Raw genomic sequence first — 22,727 nt, forward strand, 5'->3', positions numbered from 1 at the left:
AATAACTGGAAACACCATTAAATCAAAATAATTGTAAGTTATTGTAACGAATGGAGTGAATATTCAACGATGTCCAAAGACCAAATAAATGTTAGTGTACATTTTGGGACGAGGTTAGTTACCTTGCGAAGCTCATTTTTCCACTATGAACATTAATTTCTTCACATTTGTTTTTAATCTTTTTGGATCAGTAAAAAATTGGTGTTGGTTTGGGACTCAAATCAATAATATCATCACCTAATAAATTTATTACTGTATTATACCAACACTGGTATTAATTTATTCTACCAACTTATTCTTTGCTACATCCATTGTGTTCCAAAATCTACATTAATTTCTTCACATTAGTGGCAACTTATGTAGTTCTTGCAATCGAGGTTAAAACACTCCCAAGATTTATGTTGACCTAACTAAGCTTAAGGAAAAAAAATCTCGTCCTTGTTTGGACAGTTTTCGTTTTGGATCGGTTACGATGTATGTGCGGATACATGTACCGTGGACTCACTAAACATATTTGTGGTGCCAAGACTGCTAACAAGGGGTAATATATTGCTTGGGGGTGTATTATTCCCAAGGCCAATTATAATTTCTAGAATACAAAACAAAGCTTGGCTAAGTTAGGCTAGATAAAGAGCGGCTGAGATTTGTCTAGGAGGATAAATCTACGGTCGTGATTTTTTCAACTAACTATCATAAATACTTTATTAATTGGTGTCTTATTAATTGCTCATAATGAATGATTAACTAATTTTTCATGATAAATGTTCATTTAATGAACCTAATATATACATTTTTATTAATAAATAAGTTTATTAAAAACTATATATATACATATTGATCGGCAAAGAATCTGGTGCTGGCGAGTTTCGAACTCAGGTAACTGGTATCATCACCCAATGACTTTACCATTGTACTACAGTGACCCCGGTTAAAAATTATATTAATAATTTTTAATGGTGGTAGTGAAAGAAGCAGTGGGTGGTGGAAACAGTGGCGGGTATTTGTGAGTGGTGGAGGTGGTAACATTAGTGGTGGTGGAAAAAATAGTGGGCGTGGTTGGTTTTACGTACGATGGTGGATGTTAGTGAATAGTAGTGAACAATAATAATTTTGTGTCTTTACAAAATGGGTAACATTTTATTGTGATAGATGTAGTTGGTTGTTTTTAGCATAACTGGTAAGGACAAAAACAAATATTTTGAGGAGGATACTAAATCATATAAGATAATATGATCATGACCACTGGATCACCCAAATGGGATCCCGGCTCTTTATAGTACCCGATCGAATAAATCACGGTTTTTGGTATTAAAATAAAATTAATTACATATCCAGAATACAAAACAAAGTTTGGACAAGTTAGGCTAGATAAAGAACGATTAAATTTATACTTACAGAACATAAATCTACCGTTATAAACGATCACGTTTAATTAAAATTTAATAATAAATGTTCAATTGATATTTCATAATAAATGTTTTTTTAATTAATCAAATGAATATATTTTTGTTGATACATAATAAGTTTATTTAATCATATTAGTAAGCATTAATGGTGGTTATGATGGCGGGCAGTGGTGGGGATAATGGTGGTGGGTATTGGTGAGAGTGGTGGAATGGTAACGATAATGTGGTTGTAGATGGTGGATTTTCGACAAGGGCTAAAATCGTAAAACCATAATTATACATGCTCCTGATCCAGCAATCAGATGAGTATTGAGGTTCATGTCTCTCATCGAAGCATGAAAGTTCATGCCACAAGAATCTCTGACTGAGAATACTGTCTCTCAGAGTATATGTAGATGTGTAGTCTCTCAGCTGAGGAAACGGCATATCTCATGAATACTGAGCAATTTCAGTAATTACTTCTATATAGAATTGAAAGATTAGATGGCTCCTAGACAGCTTGCCTACTAGTATAGAGCAATAACGTCTTCAGGATGTAACAATGCTTTCCCTGACTATATAAAGGAAATTTGACGCTTCAACAAGCTCATATTACTCAATTCTCAGATAATTAACGCTCCTAGACAGCATGTCTGCTAGTATAGAGCCATCAATTAATTATATCTAATCATTAGATTCATTAATTGAATCCCTGGAAAATATTCTACGTTTTTCATAATATTTCGTTACTTCAATTCATGGTTCTTCCCAGCAGAATTCCATGGGTTAGTAACAAATATTCAACACACGGGCATCTGAGCGACAATTGAGTAAGCCCCGACCAAAATGGTGCAAGTGTAGTCAGTAATAATGCACTAACGAGCACCTGAATGCACAAACGATCATTCCAAAACACGAAGGAACGATGAACCTATGCAAAATAGGAACAAAATAATAAATAATAAAATATTAATCAAGGCGTTGGGAGACTGGGCCCACCGGCCGGCCGGTCGTGCCATGGCCAGTCCCACGCCCAATTTTATATTTTATCATATTTTCATTATTTTCCTTGATCTCATGAAAATCCCTTCATTTGAACAAATATCCTTCGTTTTAAGGAAACTCCTCAGTTTCATTGTGTTTCCTTCACATCAAGGAAATAATATAAAATTGGGAAAGGTGTCGTGGGACCGTGTCTACTAGCCAGACGGTTATGCCCTAGTCGTGGCCGATCCCACACCTCATGATTCCTCATTTTTTTATTATTATTTCCCTAATCTTATGAAAACTCCTTAATTTCATGATATTTCCTTCAAGCCATGAAAAATAATATAAAATTAGGGAAACTCGTGGGATCGGGCCTTAGCCGGTCCTACACGCCCCTTATTCTATTATTATTATTTTTTATGTTTCCTCCATCCCATGAAATTCCTTGATTTCATGATGTTTCCTTCAAATTATGAAAATTCCTTCAAATCATGAAAATAATACATAAAATTAGGGAGAGCTCACGGGACCGGACCCTAGCCGGCCGACCATGCCCAAGACGGTCCCACACATCCTTATTTTATTATTATTAATATTATTTGTTTCCTTCATCTCATTGAAACTCCTTCACTTCAAGAAAACTTCTTGATTTCAACAAAACTCTTTAGTTTCAACAAACTCCTTGATTTTATGATATTTCCATAAAATCTTGAAAAAATATGATAAAATTAGAAAAATGCTATGGGACGGGATCATTGGCTGGACGTCCACCTTGGCCATAGCCGGTCCCACACTTCATGATTCCTTCATTTTATTATTATTTTTCCTTCTTTTCATGAAGTTTCCTCAGTTTCAGTAAAAAATCCCTGATTTCTTCGTATTTTCCCATATGATTGCTCAAACGCACATCAGAAAATATCAAAACCCTCAGGACTGAGACACGAACACTTTGGGGACGCGAGCATACTACCTTGACCGACCAAGGTCCGCTCTTTGGCTTACAAGAGGTCGGTCCCACATACTTTCATCATTTGACCTAATTTGTTCACATTAGGTTCAAATGCTTCCAAACAATTTTAAATTTCATAAAACGATCGTCAGTCGATCCCGTGTCCAACCAGGGCGGGTTTTCATGACCCCTTGGTCGGTCCTTCATCTCTTCATAATTTATTAGGTTTTATCACCTAAGGTTCAGACGAACATTGTTTGAATAAATGATTAAACCAGCATTTAATCATCTTTTCGCCAACTGGTCTTCAAGAGACTTTGGTATTTTGTTCACTCGAGCATCTGGACGCTACATGGTCGACCCATCATCCCATATATTCGGTCCCTCCTTCACTCTGTGGTTAATTTTCAATAAACCATCAATTGATCATCAATTGATCGAATTAGGGTTTCGAGTCCAAGGTTTATAATTCCATATTCGAATGCTAATAATTTTACGACGATCTCATAATCAGCATTTTATTAATTATAGTCGGTTCAGTTGCCAGTATCTTAAAGTAATATTTTATTTGGTCATGCTACCAATAATTCATCAAACGAGCAACATTTGCTAAAATGAGCAATATTTTCTCAGACCAAGGAATATTGGTTCAACTATCAATATTCAACGATCCATCGAATGAGCAATATTTGCTCACCTTAACTATCAACATTTATTCGACAATTATACTTATGTCTCAATAGACACGTTCAATTCATGAGTCTCAGAATATTTGCAAATCACGTTCGACTCAGCAATACAAGGACTCATCGTCCCATGAAGTCAGCAACTGACTAACTAAATACACGTCTGCCTTGCAGATTCCACAATCATGAGACATCAATCGTGTTACATGGGGGATATTAACTAGGGTTTTGGTCTGGCGTCTACTGCACGTGTGTTCATACACACGATGAGAATGTGAGCAAGTCATGCAATCAGTTGAAGGAGTTAACAAAGTAGTGGGTAGAAAATCAACCAAGTCTCCGCACTATGAGCAACTGGTTTTAACACGATTTCCACTTCCCCACTCTTTGACTCCAGCAACTGTCACACTTCATGGGATCAAGGTGTTTACAATTCTAGCAATATAAATAAGTCTCTGAATCATGATTGAAAACATGACAATCTTTTCATCAAACAGACAACACGAGATTAACATCTCAACGTCCGAGCAATTACTGTCGACAGAGCAAATTCAATCAATCAGAGATTATCTTATTTCTTTACGCAGAATACACAACACACCTACAATCTTCGATCACCATTGGTCTCACACATTTCTCAGCTTCCCTCCTACAGATCGACCCACCCTATCTTGTGACCGAATTGACTCTGGAACGACCATTGTCTTGGTTTATGCCGGAGTCCTACAGATTGATCTCTCGAATTCAAAGCACTCCATTCTTGCAGTGCATCTGTGTGAGGTTAAGCATTTCTGTCGGTTCAAGGAGCCTCCTCCGTACGGTCGTCTCCTTAATTCTGTAAAAACCATCAACTCGTTTTGCCCCATCTACAGTGGTGGTGGAAGAAGTAGTGGTAGTAGGGTGAGAAAAGGGGTCCTAAGATAGGTAAATTAAGCACTAATGGTGGTTGTGATGGTGGGTGTTGGTGGTGGATCGACGGTGGGAATAATGGTGGTGGGTATTGGTGAGACTGGTGAAGTGGCGACGATAATGTGGTGGTGGAAGAAGTAGCGGCAATATGGTGAGAAAAGGTGTCCTAAGATAGGTAAATTAAATTATTTAGTCGCCCTTGGTTTATTTTTCTTTGTTTTGTTTTAATTTGATTTTAGTTTTCAAATTACTTTTTTTAATTATTTTTTTGAATTAAAACAATTTTTAAAGGCCAGAATTTTCCAAAAAAGAAGATATCGTGATTTTAAGATTTGCTGGGTAGGGGGCAGGAAGAAAAATGAAACCTATAAAAAAATTGACCAAACACAAGGCTACACGCGAATTAATTGTAATCGGTTCAGTTTCTCACATCTCTCGTTATTCCCTTTTTTGTCATGGTTTCTGTTTCTGTCATTATTTCTCCCCTACTTCATGGGATTATGCAAGGCTACGCGTGAATTAGTTGTAATCGATTCAGTTTCTCACATCTCTCTTTATTCCCCTTTTTTGTCATGATTTCTGTTTTTTTGTCATTTCTCCCAACTTCGTGTAATTATGCATGCTTGAGAAATATTTCATGATAATATGTAAAGAGACAAGAAAAGAAATGGATCAAGAATTAAATATTATTAAAATTTTTAAAAATGAATGAACACAAATCTACGTAAATTGGGAACCCAACAATTTATATCAAAAATAAAAAATTAAATTCTAATGCTAACAGATTTTGCAAGATTAATCTAATTGATTTTAAAGTAATTTTAGGTGTTTTTAGTTTTGTTACAAGTTTGGTGAATGACCTTTGATGATATCTTTTTGAAGTAGTGAACGAAGTAATGTTCTACTTCCATAGGATTTGCTCTAACAATTAACTATGTTTGTCCCAAAGGGTTGTATGACTTACATACACAATAATAAAGATTCGAGGATAAGGACACGTTTATTAACCAACTCCTCAAAAAATTTAGACATGGATCGATCGGTTCGATTCTTCTCAGATAATTACGGCACGTATGAATCGATGGATACATTTGAAAAACATATCCTTGCCCGTGTCGTTACGGCACGGGTTTAGACCTAGTGTCTTACATACAATTTGGTATATCCCAAATTAATTGGTACCCTTATTAGAGGTTTTGTACAACTTGTCCCACGAGTTAAATAAAATTATAAAGAGGCTAGAACACACGTTAGATTTAGTATAACTAAAATTTGTTGAGCGTAGTTACTTTTTTGATTGGTAGAGAAATTAATGCTGACGAGTTTTGAACTCAGCTCACTGGTATGATCACCCAGAAACTTTACCACTGTACTACAGTGATACTGGTTAATAAAGTAATATATTATTTTCCATTTTTAACAATCATATAATTTTAGATTTCCTTAAGCTCCTTGCCATGAGAAATCACGTCTTATTTCTAGGAGTCCTAGCTGGAAGATAATTTTCACTTTGAAATGGAAGCTGAACCTTTGAAATCAAGGCCACTATAAAGATTATCAAATTTTACTAAGTTTATCATATCTATATAAAACTATAAAAATAAAGTAATTGTCCGTAATATTTATTTTTAAGGTTGACATGATATTTGATTCCGATTTAGAGCGTACTCTAAAAATAAGAAGGAAAAAAAAAACCTACATCGCACTTTCACATTTTGATTAATTTGAATATCAAGTAACAAATCCAGATTTTTAACATGCATAATAATGTCAACCATCAAGTGATCTGATGGTTGACAAGTTCTCTTTCACCGTGCAAAAAGGGGTTCCAACCCCATAATTACCAAAGGTAACTCCTTATAGTTGGTTGTTAAGGATGCAGCCCAAGAGCATGATATACAAATTTTAGGATCTCGGTGACGTGGTACGATCACCAGGAACTCCCCACTGACTGCGGCACATTCATTCCCCACGGGCCACGGCCGACCAGTGTCGGTCGTTTTTACTGTTCCGTAAGTAGTAAACCGAGGTGTTAAAATCCAAAGCCATCCAAGAACTGACTAGTGCTTGGTCCCTGGAGAAGAGACATACTCCGAAAGATATCGCAGTATGTTAAACAACTTACTTTAATACTAAAAAAGATTGCTTCTCAAACAAAAAGAAAAAAAAAAGAATGATCAAATTCTGTTATTAACTACAAAAAAAATAAATATATTATTTTTTTTTCTGATTCAGTCATTCTTAAATACGGATAGAGAAAAACAAAACAAAGCTCCATACTCTCTCAATAATGGAAGAAGTTTCTCTCCTAATTCCTTCCTAACTTTAACCCGATTTTGATAACTCTGAAAAGGGGTTTTTCTTAGAGTTATTTCTTAAATTCAATCAATCGAATTCGATGTTATTATCTTTATTCTTTGGGTTTTTTCTTGGAGCCCTTACAATCGTTGCTGTTGAAGCATTTGTGTTGTATCATCTTATTCATCGATTAACTAAGAAATATGAGTTCAAATCTCAACTGGTTCAGCAAGATCTTGATCCTCAACAATCTCTTTCGTTCTCTTATAATAAACAGGTAAGTTTTTCACTTCTCAATTCTTAGGTTTTCTTTTTTTTAGTAATTTTTTGTTGTTGAAATTAGAAGGAAATTGGCCGTAGAAATTGTTGGTTTCTTGGTGCTTGTGATTCTTGCTGTTGAAATCAATGTCTATCATGTGTTCCCACTAAACATGGAGCAATATGGCATTCATATTATTTGGGGGGAGAATGTTCAGAGAAGTAGGAAAGATTGGTATCGATTTTGTTGACTCTTTGGTGTATAAAACTGTTGAAGGTTTGTTGTCGTTTTATGCACCCCATGTGTGTATTTTCTTGCAATATAGTGAATGAAACCTTTGGTATTGGCAGTTGAGTATTTTCAAGAACATTGTGCCTAGGGATTGTGGCTATGAATGAAACTTTTGGTATTGGCATATTTATCATGGTGCAATGCCACTGGTCTTGTTACTAGTGGAGAAAAAAGTAAAGGAAAATGAAGAACAAAGGAGAGAAGAAGTTGATGTAGATATATAAAGAACTTTAGTTTAGATGTTTCTTCCAATTTTCAAATGTACATGTTTTCAACCTTCACATTTGTCATCATGAGTTAGCCGATTAACTTTTAAAGTGGTGATGTGAAAGTGTTGTGAAAGGGGGTCATCTTGTGTAATGGAAGAAGATACGCAGTCTTGAGGATGTAATGAGTAGAAGTGGTAGTAAAATTTATCAAACCAATTGTTTGTACTTACTGAGTGGTTGTTAGACGTGACTGTTAGTGTCTTTCTACTGCTCTATTTTTTTTTAGTTTATTGATACTGAGATTCCTTTATTTGAAGCAAAAATGTGGAATGTGAGAATTTAGGTAGATGCAGGATAGAGTTACATATACGCTTCTGTATGGGTAATCCTTCGTTTTCGTTGGATAGGTTTAGTGTGCATATGTGGATGATATGGACTGAAATCACGTAACTATATGTGCACTATAGTTAGTTCTACACTACAGAAAAAGAAAAAGACATTCTGTTTCATGGATTTAGGTTAAAACCTGTTCTGTGTTATCACTGAGGAGTTGCTTATATTAAAAATCGATTCAACTAATTTATCAACTCAGGCTGTGTCTGAACAACAATATATTTCTTACTTGTGACTTTATTATGATATACATTTCGTTATTCTTCTTTCAAGTTCCCATAATTGGTCGTATGCTGTGTACCTTCATATGAACTACTGAATAGAAAGGACAAAATGCTGCCGGTGTATAGGAAAATAAACACTGGTGCTATTGGTGTTCCTCTATTTGAACTGGTTACCCACAAGATGCCTTGTTATGTTTAATACATAGCCAGAGAAGGAGAACCAGTTCCTGGTTCAGTAGCTAACATTTCAACCCCACAGTTTTTATTTCTCTATGTTAGCCCCCACTGACCAGTTTCAATTTTGCAATGATGAGTAAGCAGTCCAACTTTATTCTATTCTATTTGACCTTTTTGGTTTTCTAGAATTCCTGCAACAACTCTGGGGGGCATTTCCTACCAATATTGCAGTTTGAACAAAAGCAGAAACTAAAAGAGAAATTTCATACAGAAAGGTTTCCTTGAATTCCATGGAGAAGGACGTTTAATAATCTAGAAGTAGTTAAGAGGATGAATTACAGCTTAAAGTTTAGCGTCCATGCGCTTATATGCTATAAGAATCTTGATCTGCTGATTTTTTATTCTTTCGGTTGCTCATAAACTTTATCACTGTGTTTTTTTCCACTTAGTTTTACGCAGGTTTTTATTTTTATCTTTTCTTTATTTAACTGCAGCAGCTTATTGATTCTGTTTTGCTTTGAATTTTATCATAGGGTGTGATTTGGATATTAGAACCGGAAAAGCTTGCGAAAGTAGGGGCCAAGGACAAGTTACCTAAGGATCAAAAAAACAAGAAGGAGATAGTGGAGGTCACTCCTGTCAAAAAACATGCAAAGATTAAGGACCATTCACTTATTATCACCAATTCAAATGGTTCTCAGGTTACTATTGATCTTGTTGATTGCATGGTACTATCTGTTTCAGCATCAAATCTTTCCTCAAGGAAGTGGTAAGTTTCCTTTTTCAAAATGGACTTTCTGCTTATGCTTCTTTGTGTTGACATGTAAGGCAAACCCATTAATTACTTAGTAGGAAAGTGTGGAATTACATTTGTCATGTCGTATAGGATGTTCATCTGCCCTGTGCGGGAGGATTCTGAAATGCTGTCCTCCCCTATCTGTTCTACTTGTGTGATACAAGGGACAAACTTGACTTGATTAGGGTGATCGCAGAATGTGAAATCACGAATTCACAGTCACTCTCATGGTGAAGAGGTGATGTACGCCTCCGATGAAGTCAATTCCAAAACATCACCTTGGGTACAAGTTGAGTGATGTATCCTTGACAGATGGACTGTTGATGTTTGTACTCTGCAGGGCAGGGACCTAACAATTGCCTCTTTAAACCCTGATTCCTGAATGAATTCCTTGTTTTCATAACAGTTTAACTTGGTGTTTTAGTAGAGTTTGGATGTTAGGCTTCATGTATGAGTTTTTTATTTAGTCTCCTGACTCCTGAGCTCTTATTTAGTTTTATATGGGATTGTAGGGCAAAAAGATACCCAGTTAAAGTGGAGGGCAAAACGTCAGCTGTGTATAACGGAAGCAAAAGTTTTTATATATATTTTGAAACTTCCTGGGAGAAGGAATCATGGTGTAAGGCCCTTCGTCTTGCTACACGTGATGGCAAGGAAAGAGTTAATTGGTATGCCAAATTGAACAAGGAGTTTTACAATTACCTTACATCTTTAAATGCAGGATATCCTTCTCTTAAGAAACATCCTTTTGGGTTCTCTGCTGAGCCCATGGATAGAACTACTAAAAATGATGGTTCTACGTCAAAAGTTCGTGGCTTTCTAAAAAAACTTGCAAAAAAGGCTTCTAAGAGTGGCACTGATAGTAAGGGAAATAGTGTGTCGGCATCAATTCATGAAGAGAGGAAGATGGGTGAGAAGTCACGTTCAGCCCAAGATTTAGTGGGGCTAACCGGTTCTGTTAGGTATCCCTTGACAGAAAAGACTACTAGCAGTTCCTTGGATGAGGATCCCGTGCTTTCACGTTCAGTAAGCCAAAGTCAAGCCTCCGTGACCTCAGATGCAGATTTTGATGACAAATTTGGTGTTGATGAAGGAACACTTTGCTGCAATTTGCTACTTTCACGGTTATTTTTCGACACCAAAAGAAATGATGCGATAAAAAGCTCCATACAAGAAAGGATCCAGGTAGTCTTAATCTCTTCTGTTCTTAAATATGCACCTGTATGCTTTTGTGTGAGTGGAATCATGAGATTTCTTATCTGACCAAAGAGAGATTGGTGGAGGTGCTTCACCCAACACTGCATAGCGTATACTCTTTTTGGGCTGACTTACTCTAAAGCTCCTAGATTTAAAAATTTGACCTTCAACTTTATAACTGTATGAACCTTGGTAGTCAAAGCAAAGTTGTGGATTTGAAAATAACATAAACAAGTGGCATTTCCTGGATGATGATATGTTTTTGGCTGACTGATTTCATTCGTGGAAGGATGTTTAAGGATTAATAACTAATGTAAACTCATGAAAATAAGAGTACTCAGCACCCTTTGTCATAAAAAAAAATTCCTCGCTGAAGATATTCTTAACAATGTATAGTTGTCAACAAATTTGTTTCCTCACCTAACTTCGCAGGATTTCATCTTATGTGTCTTATGTTTGTGAATACCATATGAAGGTTCTTATCGTTTTGTTGAGTAATTTTGTCTGCCAAAATAATCTAGCATTTCCCTAATTCCCCGTGATTAAATTGAAAATCTATGTTTTTATATATCACGTATAAATACATGTGCACTATTAGAATATATATATTGCTGATAACTGTTTTTATTGGTATGAACAGAGAACATTACTCAATTTGAGAACCCCTAGTTACATCGGTGGAGTAAATCTTACAGGTTTAGATCTTGGAACTCTCCCGCCTAACATCCATGGCATGAGGGTTCTTCCAATGGACATGAATGAGGTTTGGGCCATTGAATTGGACTTGGAATATTCAGGTGGCCTAGTGTTAGATGTTGAAACAAGACTTGAAGTTCGTGAGCCTGGTTTTGAGAAGGGTATCATAAATAAAGGTTTGGAGTCAGATTCTGTTGGCAGGGCTACATCAGATCTTTTAGAAGGTTTCCAGTCATTAGTTTCTGGAGAAATAGTTGATGAGATAGATAAGAAAGAAGAAGTGGAGAACAAGCATGGTAAGCATAAATATTCCCTACTTTTTCATTTAGAAATAGTTGATGGTCTTTAAGTTATGTTTTATTCTGGGTATTTTCCTGAATTGCACCTTTTATATTTAGAAGAGTTACAAGATAATTAATTTTATCAGTTCATGCACAATCTCTGTTTTCAAGTTTAGTTTTCTTTACGAAGGATTTTGCAGTCGTGAATTCAAAAAACTTCTTGACATTCCACATATCTTTATGGTGATTTTAGTGATGTGTTGAATAGAATGTGTTATGTAGTCCCAAACTTCCACAATCTCGTTTAAAATGACTTTCTTTTGTTTGGTTGCCAGTCCTGGAAGTTATCACCCTTACTTTCGGGGTTACCACACTTTGTTTAATTAATTTGTATGCCCGCCTCTTTAGATTCAGGGAAATTGGTGTATCAGACTGAATTTTTTACGTTTTCTTAAAAGAATGCATCTACTTTGCTCCTTATGCAGATGAGACAAAATTCTCAAAGAGCAGTAGTTGGAAATCGCCTTATGTTTCAAAGTGGAAATCTATTGTGAATTCTGTTGCCAACCATGTTTCACAGGTTAGCAAATTTTCATCATTGCACTAGTTTGTTTACTGAACTAATTTAAAAATAAACTGAGGGATGTTGCAATGATTTAATTGGATAAAATTGGATTAAGTATAGCCAAGCTAATAATGATAGTTCGGTCACATCACTTAGTTCATGTAGATGTAGTTGATATATGACATGCTATCAACTCCTACTTTTTAAGGGTTTTTAGTATTGTTTTGTAGTAGTCATATCACTGATTACAGAATGTATGCATCTGACTTTTTGTTATATGTCTCACATGATTTATGGACCGAGGTTGGTTAAGTAGAATGAGATCTTGAGCTGAGTCAAGACCATGTCTACACCAATGATCAGAATCGAGTCAAGGTCGAATCCGGAAATTGTTTTAGCATGTAGTATCAAATTTGCCTGCTAATCAATTGATAGTATTGTTTTAATACTTGGAATTCTAACTTCACAACCAACAATCTGGCTTTGCATGAATAAAATAATAGCAATAAGTGCTCTGCTTTTACCTGTCTTTAGTAGAAATGTTGAACATTTGAAATGGCGGCAGTATTTTCTACTAATAAATTTCTCTCATACATCTTTTCTTTGCAACTCTCTTTCTCACTGTATAATCAGACCATCAACTGGAGTACTAAAATAGATTCTTCTTTGCCCCCTCTTCATAATGGCACATCATCCTTAACACAGTTTTATCTTCTACCCCTTCCTCATCTTCTTATTGAATCCAGAATTCCTGAGAGCCAATTCCATTCTTTATGTGACCAAGAACCGGAGACTGGACTGTAAAGCTCAGAAATATCCCGCATGTTATTCTTTCCACAAGAAGAAAAAAAGAAAACTGCCTTCCAGGCATAAAAATTTCTCGGAGCCCATTGAAAGTACTTCTCATAAAGGGTTCGAAATCGTTCAAGTTAGCCAAGGTGCAAGTGTATCTTAGTTTACTTGCTACAATCATAGCTTGTGGAGCTACTCCAGTTGCATCGCTTGGGAGTTGTCTAGCCTTGAGAATATCTGACCATATGCCATAAATCCAGAATGAGAAATCCTTGTGGGAATTCAATCTGGTGCATTTCATGTATACTACTTTTGTGCCCCCTTGTCTTAAATATCGAGCTCTTCATGCAAAACATAGCTAATAAATGTGATGGACCCCCTTGTCTTATTGAGGTTAGGCGGTCTACTAGTCAACTTATGTGATCGATAAGTTCTCATTTAAAAAGCAATGGCTGCTGTAGAAATTTTGCAAGTTCCTGGAATGTTTCTGCAACTTTGTTTGAACTGAATGCTTTGTTTCTACAGGTTCCCATTAGCTTAGGTATAAGGATTGCATCGGTTCGAGGAACCTTGCGAATTCATATAAAGCCACCTCCTTCTGATCAGCTATGGTTTGGATTCACATCAATGCCTCACATTCAGTTCGACCTGGACTCTTCGGTTGGAGACCACAAAATTACCAGTGGACATGTTGCTGTGATACTCGGAAACCGATTTAAGGTAAGCAGTCAGTCAGTGTTCCTGCTTCTGGTTTTGTTCGTTATTTCTATTGTCATGATTGAAAGGAAGTAGTTGGCCCGGAATCCTCATCAAATTTGTACCTTGACCATTCAAGAAAGGTTGTATATGTAAACTGTAGTTGGAGGCTTAGGATCATTAGGTGCATGCATTCATAAAAATCACTAAGATCAGTAAAAGAAGATGATTCAGCGCGTAAGTGCAATTTTTCATTCTTTTGCTTGATACGCTTACCGTTTTTGCAGGCAGCAATCCGTGATATGTTAGTTCTTCCAAATTGTGAAGGTGTATGTGTTCCATGGATGTTAGCTGAAAAGGATGACTGGATTCCTCGTAAAGATGCTCCCTTTATATGGGTTAAACAGGAAGTGGTTAGTGATCCTGCAGCGCTTGAGTTACCGAACTGTCAACCAGAGGAATCTGAAACCATAGTTGAAGAAGGTAGGAAGAGTAGTGATAAACAGGCGAGTAGCAGTAATTATTTAGAGGTAAAGGATTACGAAAATGCGAAGAGCCTACATCAAAGGAATGGGCAGTCTGAAGAATTGTCATCTTCTTCAAAACCTAGTTTATCTGCATCAAGTTCCACTAATCAATCCACAAGCAGCAGCCGTTCTTTACAAGATTTGAAAGCTCCGTTGCTAATTAAGGACGAGTCACATAATGAGACATATAGTTACAGCAGGTCGGAGAGCCAAGAGGAGAATCAATCACCACTATCCGAGTCCATGATTAGGGAAAGACAGTTTGGATCTTTCAATGAGGATCCAAATCCTAAGAAAATGGGCAGTAGGAGAGCAAGAATGATGGATTTGAGGAATAAGGTGTCTGAGAAATTCGAAGAAAAGAAGAGACATATTGAAGAAAAGGGCAGAAACATTGTTGAGAAGATGCGAGGACCATGATACTTTTACCTCCTCTGGTTATGAGCAGAACTGGGATTGCCCAAAAGTAGATTGAAAAGCAAGAGAGCGCACTTTCCAGAAAATTTGTTGATTAAATATATTGATACAAGGAAATCAAGGAATTCAATTCAGATTCCTCGTGCCATAATACTGTAAAAAGGGACCACAATATTTAGAACATGTACTGATGATTCAATCAACAATTCTTTTTACATTCATAAGAGAAATATCAAAATTTCCTTCACTGTTGCATTATTGAACCATTTCTTACAAGAGCAGTGTACAAATACAGTTCTTCAAAATGGTACATCATGGCATCAAAATAAGCGCATGGACAGAACAGAAACTAACTTGCTTCATCGTGTTTGTCAGACTATTCTGCCCCGACTTGTTTCAGATTGTATGCACCCTTTCTAACAGGATCCCAAACTAATGTATAGGAAGTTCTGAGGCAGATGAACATTTCCTTTGAGCTTGTATGTAGTTAGTCTCTACTACTTATAGGGTTTGAACAGAAAAAGACACTCATACGTCAGTTCATATCTTGAAGTTCTTGTATCCATATTCAGAACTGGTCATTCCCTCTTCCCAGTCGCCCATTCGCCGACCACCAAAAACCACTTGTTGAATGCCCAAGTATCTGAGATGGAGCGAAGTTAAGTCAGCAAAGACGGTTCATATAATGGTCTTTCTGAAGAATGCTGAACAACAATTCAGGTGAAGGAACCTAAACTGAAACTCACTAGTTAATATGTAAACCTAGTTCATCAAAAGAACTTACTCTGAGCTCAACACAGTTAAGCAGTTGAGTAGAACATCAATGGCAAAGAAATCACATGTTCCAAGGTCTACCCTGTTTGACGAATCAAATATGTTAGCCTATTCACATATAGACTGTGTGCAGACTTTCGAAATTAAACATACAACACATTACAAAATAAACAAACAATTCATACCAAACGCGTCCCCAGTTATCCTGGAATTCGACATCACCGATATCATGGAAGGATGAAGGCATAACGGTAGAACCTTTGTCTGCGTCATAAGTGGGATCATGCTCCATGGATGAATTAGCCAACTGCATACATTTTACGAAAACTTAAAAAGCATTTCTAGCTATATCCCAAAACCATATACTAGTTTAACTGCAGACTGTTTAGACAGAGCCTAATGGAATTCCGACAATCCAGAATCATAATGCATAACAGATTTACTCAGTAAAAGTTCAGGAAATTCACATCATTCTCTCAAACTGCATACTAAATCACTGAAAACAAAACATATGGGTATGTGAGTAAACCTGAAGATTAGAAGAGTTGAAAGCTCCCAAGCGTCCCATCACATACCATGACTGAATAACCTGCAATATCCACAATCCCACACAATTGTCAATGTTAGGGTTTAGGGTTTAAGGTTAATTCAGAAATAATTGTAACAATCACAGACATACAAAATTCTACTTACACTACCAATCAATTCAACATCTCTATCCGAAGGAGCTCCGTACAACTCAAACCAAATGTGAGAATCAATTGGATTAAAACTGCAAGCAATTGACACACAAACAACTACAATTAGATTGTTAAGCCCAAATTAACTACTTCACTGACCATTAAAACAAGCCAAATAAAATGAACTGCTTCTCTATCTATGTACCCATCTATCTAGGGTTTAGTAAAACTTACTCTCTGAAGCTGACTTTGAAAGCAAGAACAGACCCAGTTTTAGTTTTATTAAAATCACGACCTTTTTGTCTAACTCTTTGTTCAACCCTTTGTCTCATTAATTCAGGGTTACCAATACTATCACCAAGTACAGCACGAAGTTCAGTATCATCTTTACAGGCATCTTCAAGTACTTTTGCCCAACTTGGATAGTTATGAATCCTGTCATATTCTCTTTTCCTTTTCTCTTCTCTTACTTTCAGTAGTCTTCTTCCTCTTGCTGTTGTTCCTGATCCTTTTGCTGTTACTTCTTCTACTCCAATGGGTTCTTCATTTTCTTCTTGTATGATACTTTTTCTTGCCCAAATTTTTATTGACCTCTTGGGAGGAGGATTTTGGGTTTTCAAAGAATTTTTTGGTGGAAGGTTTTGATTTTGGAAGTGTAATTGTATTGGTGAGGAAGATGGGAATGGACCGGTGACGATGTTACGACTGAAGCAAATCATTTGTTATTTTTGTGTCTTTTGATTTTTTCGTTTCTGTTTCTAGTTTATCTCCTTCGTACCTCCATTGTTGCAGAGCCCAATGGATTATACTAGTTTCTATTTCTACTAGATTATTATGAATGATTTTTTTTTTTTAGGGACGATGGTTTTTTTTGAGGGGAACATGGTTTTATTAGGCCACCTTCCCTACAGTGATAAGGGGTGTCATAAAATGTTGAAATGACTAACCTATCCTTAACCTAATTTAATTTAAAACCAACCTAATAACCGCCTATATATATAACCACCTCCTCCCACCACCGCCGATTACCACCATCACCACCTCCGATTATCACCACCACCAACCACCGATTACCACCACTGCCCACCACCGCCGATTACCACCACCACCACCTCTGATTATCACCACCACCAACCACCGATTACCACCACCACCTCCTCCCACCACCATCGCCACCGCCTATTTAAGAAATGTAACAACATCAATGCAATCACAATTAAGTTCGGTTACATAATAATTTTATCGAGTATAAAAGACGCCAGCCGCAACCTGATTCTGCCATGGGACCACTCCGGAGGTATTTTTCAACAAATCCTTCACTTTAATTTGATTTTGATTTCTTCAATCGAATAGAAATCATCAAAATAGGGTTTTAATAGGAGTTACAGATCCATGTTCGGTTAGGAAGATTTTCCAAAAAACCCTAGTTTACTAACCGAACTTCTTGAAAATGAAGAACACGAAGAACAGTTCAGTTTTATTGGATTTAAAACTAAGTCACCGAACTCTCTGTTCGGTTGTTTCGCAAAAATTTTAAAACTACAAAGTAACCGAACTCCACCCTTAGAACCGAAAAAAAAAACAAATCCAGTCTAACCGAACTGCGTTGTTGTGGCCACTATGTTGAGTTCCAAAATAACCGAACTTAGCCAATAGAGTTCGGTTTGTTCGCAAGAACTTTTAAAACTCCAAAGTAACCGAACTTAGCCAATAGACGCTGGAACTTCACATTTTTTTTGTTTGTTAAGTTCGGTAATTTCACAATTTTATCGCAGAAACCGAACTCAGAGTTCGGATGGTTAGTTGTTAGGTTCAAGTTTGCGAAAGAACCGAACTTTGTAAACTTATATACTCTTATATTACGTAAAGTTCGGTTAGATCAAAAGTGCATGCAGTTTGCGAACCAATCGAACTTTGTACACCAAAGTTCGGTTAGTTGAGAACCAACCGAACATAACGCTGTAACTCCTAGAAATTCTATTATTTGAGAGTTCGGTAACCTGCGTGTTTGGAACAAGTAACCGAACTGCACTTTCAGATGAGTTCGGTTACTTGTTCATCTCACGGGGCAACCGAACTACAAATTCAGATGAGTTCGGTTACTTGTTCTTCATATATAGTAACCGAACTGTTCAAAATCCATTTCAAATCCGGATCATTTTGAAGATTAACAAATATTCTCGAAGAGGATGGAGATGAAGAATCAGATGAGTTTTCATCATTTGAATACTCAAACTTAGTGAATTGGAAAAAAATTTATTTTCCATGTTTTCTCCTTCATCTTCTCTAACTCTACTCTCTCAATAATTCTACTCAACTAATAATAAACCCATATTTTAATTTAATCTCACAAATTGTTTTTAACTAAATCATTCACTAATCATAACCTAAAATTAATTAAGAGGGTAGATTAGGTATTAAATAAATAACTAGATATGGGGTGACCTGAAATTACTTCTAATGCCTTTACCCAAAATAAAACCATGGTCCCCCAAAAAAACCATGGTCCCCAAAAAGTCGTTCTAGATTATTTGGCTGGAGTTACTTTAATGGGAAGGATCAGTTGACATGGTTATAATGACATAATCCGTTGACATGGTTATCATTTTTTCTACCAAACATAACCGACAATGAATTTAAAGCTAATATTTTGGAGACATGTTCCTCGTATAAAACTCTACATTCTTACTAAAAATGAGAGAATTCCGAAATACGAAACTTCACCATCCACAAATTTTAATTTCAACCGCTAATCTTCAACGGTTGATATTCAAAATGGTAGATGGTGGTCTTATACATCTCGGAATGCTCTCATTTTTGGTGGGAGTGTATAGACTTATAAGAAGAACATGTCATCAAAAAATTAGCCTCAAATTCATATCCAGCACATCGGGAGTTCCCTCTAGATGCTCCATCACAGCAAACTAAAATATTTCCATCTTCAGGAAGAGAGAAAGTGCACTCAATTGCTCTGGAAGATTTCACCTTTCTACATATTATATCAAAAAATTTGAGTATCTGTAAATCATAAGCAGAGTTATGCATAAAATCCTTGAGTCTAGCTTCACATTCATGAATCATTCATGATATCTTCTTCTTTGCCTTATTCAAGTCAGGTGCAAAATTCCCAAAAAACACCTTGTTTCTAGTAAACCAGATATCCACCATAATGTTAGATGCAGCAATGCACCATAATTCTTGTATCACAGAGCTAGAATTTTTGCAAACATTAATAATATCATCAAAATATTTTGGATTTTTGAAGGCAAATGTGTCACCAATCCAATTCCAAAGAAGTTGTCCATAGTTCCAATCCAGAGGATATAGCTCATTAAATCTTGGTTTTTGTGACATAAGTAACACCTGGAGGCAAGAGACATTCCCCTTTTCCTCACATTCTCATCTAAATTACAAGCACCCCTGGTTATCTTCCAAACATTTCCTGCAATGAAGGATGAATACAAGATTTCCAAATTTTCTTAAACCATCTCATTTTTGGCTGTTTTTTCCTGATTACATTGACTGCACTATGGACATAGAAATTCCCATTTTCAGTAGCAGTCCAAATCAATTTATTTGATTCCAATGAGAGAGTAGGTAAATCTTCAGTCTTGAAAAAGGTAAGCATTTCTCCAGGTATAACCCAAGTATTGTCCTGAATCAACCTGTTTACTTTCATATTAATATTTTGTTGGATAAGCATTTTCAAGAAACTGGCTGATTATACTTGATTCTAGAATCCAGTTATCTCTCCACACAGAAATATTATCCCCATTGCCCGCTAACCATCTTGAGTTGTTACCAAAATCATGTAAGATCCATTTAATTCCATGCCAAACAAATGATTGTTTGTAATAAGTAATCCATTTACCATGTTGATCTTGGAATTTTGCTAGAAATTGTTTTGCCCGATCTTCTTCAGAGTTAACAATTTTCCATAATAATTTCCTCAAAAGGTCTTTATTAATATCTTCAAGTCTCCTAATGCCCATGCCTCCCTCCTCCAAAGGTGTACATACTTTCTCCCAAGAAATAGTTATATACTTCCTCTCTTCAGCATTTCCATTGCATAAGAAATTCCTTAGGATTCTTTCACAAGCTTCAATTATTTTTCTAGGCCGTTTATATATAGACATATTGTAAATGGGGATACTACTTAGTACAAACTTAATGAGAGTAACTCTAGCCTGGAAATTTAAGAATTTAACAATCCAATTAGCTAACCTTCTTTGAAGCATATCAACAAAAGACCAAAGATGTTCAGATTTTATTTTCCCTGGAACCATTACTCCTAGGTACTTATCAGGAAAATAAGATAACCTCATATTCATAAGTTGTGCAATCTGATGTTGTCTGGTAGTAGAAGTATCATCAACAAAACATTTACTTTTAGCAGCACTAACAAGTTGGCCTGAAGCATTTTGATATTCTAATAATAGATTCTTTAAGTGCTCTAAAGTTTTTTTTTTGCATCCGTTACAGAAGATAAATATGTCATCAACAAAAAATAGATGAGAAGGATAAATACCTTTTCTAATAACCATAGGATGAATCCTCCCTTCTTGGATGAATTGGTAAATTTTCCCACTTAGAACATCAGCAACCAAAATGTATAAGCTAAGAGATAAGGGTTAACCATGTTTAACTCCTCTTACCACTCCAAAGTATCCAATAATACCACCATTTAGTAAGATAGAAATCTTGGTTGTCTGAAGCAGCACAAAAATCAAGTGGAAATTTTTCCAGAAAAACCATATTTTTTCATGACATAACTTAAAAAATCCCAGCTGAGGGTGTCATAAACCTGAGATATATCTAATTTTAATCTCACATTTCCTCATTTTCTTTTAATACTCATTTCATTCACAAGCTCATATTCCAATAAAACTTGTTCATGAATGTTTGTACCCTATATGAATGCACATTGTTGGGGAGAGATAACTTTATGGATAATGGTAGGGGTGTCAACGGGTCCGGGTCCTCCCGGGTATCACTAGACTCGGATCCGGACCCTACTTATAAAGGTAGGATCCGGATCCTAACGGTTCCGGGTACGGTTCCTACACTTGTGGACCCAGAACCGGATCCGTTTAAATACCCGGATACCGGTCCCGGGTACCCATTGGGTCTTAAGAAAACTATTAAAAAAACCTCAAAAACTTAATATTTGTCTCTTTTTGGCTTAGATTTAAATAACTTTTATAAAATTTATTATTATTTCTTATTAATGTACTAAATAAAGATTCAATGTAAGACAAAAATTTAAAACGAGTAAAATATCAAAGCAAAAACACGAATAAAAGTATGAATAAACGGGTACCCGATACCCGCGGGTACCCAACGGGTATTACCCGTTTGGACCCGTTTAGATTCGGGTCCAATCGGGTAATTACCCGTCGGGTCTTAAGTTGCTAATGGGTCCAACTTTAGGACCCGGAACCGGACCCAAGTCTACCGGATCCGGTTCCGGGTAATGGGTACCCATTGACAGCCCTAGATAATGGTATTCATTCTTAAGGTAGTGATCTTAGTAAAGATTTTAAAGCAGAAATTTCTTAAACCAATGGGTCTAAATTGATTTGGTTTTTTAGCACCTTTGATCTTAGGGATAAGTATAAGAAAATTTGAATTGAGACCAGCATGGATTAAAGTGATTATACCAACAGAATTGAATAGCTTGTACCAAGTCTTCACAGATATGAGAGAGTTACTATAAATCCAAATTTTATAAGAGATCCCTACAAGTTATTCTAGATCCAAATTTGATTTGAGAAACCTGGGGAAGGCTCGATCGGAAATTGAGCTTGTGGTATGTTATTCCACCAGTTTGCACAGGTCTAAAGTTGTCAGGAAATTCAATAAGGACATGCATCCTGTTAGCACTCACATGGTTAGTCGAGGTTCAAATGTAAGTGAAAAGGCGAGGGTACCCAAATATACCTCAAGCTAAAACTTTTCCTACCTATAAGTACTTTCTCTGAAAGTGATTGTCTATGGACTGAGTCGAGACAATGCAACTAATCGGTTTACACTTCGTGTGATCGTCTTTGGATACGATATCGATACAATTCAACAACGAAGTATGTTACTTGATAAAAAGGTTCGGACTTAACCAAACACAATAGAATTCACTTATCAAGTAAATAGGAATTAACGTTTGTGTAATTTACTTTAATTATAATAAAACAATTATAATGCGGAAATATAAAGTAAATGACACGGCAAGATTTTGTTAACGAGGAAACCGCAAATGCAGAAAAACTCCGGGACCTTGTCCAGAATTGAATACTCTCAGGATTAAGCCGCTACACAAAATTACACCTAACTTCGTATAGTTGAGACCAAGCAACTAAATCTATAGTTCACCTAGTTTCGTCTGTATTCCCATGCCTCCGACTATGAATAAGTCACGTACTTGGAAAAATTCCTTTGGTTCGTATTCCAAACAGTAAAGGAACAACAAATCTGTTTGGTATCAACTCTATTCAACCAAGTGATATGAGTCGGACAAAGGCTATTATGTTTATCTTAACATAAGC

The 22,727-nt window shown here is 36.2% G+C and overlaps 2 protein-coding genes across 2 annotated transcripts; one reads left to right on the forward strand and one right to left on the reverse strand.

Annotated features, from left to right (window-relative positions):
- Positions 1 to 7,063: 7,063 nt before the first annotated feature.
- On the forward strand, positions 7,064 to 14,981 carry LOC113299656 (testis-expressed protein 2-like). Its single transcript, XM_026548727.1, has 7 exons — positions 7,064 to 7,491; positions 9,301 to 9,536; positions 10,076 to 10,748; positions 11,401 to 11,752; positions 12,223 to 12,317; positions 13,620 to 13,814; positions 14,078 to 14,981. Exons 1-7 carry the CDS (start codon positions 7,315 to 7,317, stop codon positions 14,735 to 14,737), a joined length of 2,388 nt encoding a protein of 795 aa, XP_026404512.1. The 5' UTR covers positions 7,064 to 7,314; the 3' UTR covers positions 14,738 to 14,981.
- LOC113299657 lies at positions 14,952 to 17,007 on the reverse strand. Its single transcript, XM_026548728.1, has 6 exons — positions 16,423 to 17,007; positions 16,202 to 16,280; positions 16,038 to 16,097; positions 15,694 to 15,815; positions 15,519 to 15,590; positions 14,952 to 15,377 (listed from the first exon to the last, which is right to left on the reverse strand). The coding sequence occupies exons 1-6, from the start codon at positions 16,905 to 16,907 to the stop codon at positions 15,275 to 15,277; spliced, it is 921 nt and encodes a 306-aa protein (XP_026404513.1). The 5' UTR covers positions 16,908 to 17,007; the 3' UTR covers positions 14,952 to 15,274.
- Between the last annotated feature and the right edge of the window lie 5,720 nt (positions 17,008 to 22,727).

The sequence above is a fragment of the Papaver somniferum genome, chromosome 7 (assembly GCF_003573695.1).
Source record: "Papaver somniferum cultivar HN1 chromosome 7, ASM357369v1, whole genome shotgun sequence".
Taxonomy (NCBI): Eukaryota; Viridiplantae; Streptophyta; class Magnoliopsida; order Ranunculales; family Papaveraceae; genus Papaver; species Papaver somniferum.

Coding starts and splice junctions, on each gene's coding strand:
- LOC113299656 (XM_026548727.1), top strand. CDS start 7,315: ATGTTATTATCTTTATTCTTTGGGTTTTTTCTTGGAGCCCTTACAATC. Junction 7,492..9,300: donor CGTTCTCTTATAATAAACAG/GTAAGTTTTTCA, acceptor ATTTTATCATAG/GGTGTGATTTGGATATTAGA. Junction 11,753..12,222: donor AGAAGTGGAGAACAAGCATG/GTAAGCATAAAT, acceptor CTCCTTATGCAG/ATGAGACAAAATTCTCAAAG.
- LOC113299657 (XM_026548728.1), bottom strand. CDS start 16,907: ATGATTTGCTTCAGTCGTAACATCGTCACCGGTCCATTCCCATCTTCC. Junction 16,281..16,422: donor TTCAAAGTCAGCTTCAGAGA/GTAAGTTTTACT, acceptor AATTGCTTGCAG/TTTTAATCCAATTGATTCTC. Junction 15,378..15,518: donor TTAACTGTGTTGAGCTCAGA/GTAAGTTCTTTT, acceptor GCTCCATCTCAG/ATACTTGGGCATTCAACAAG.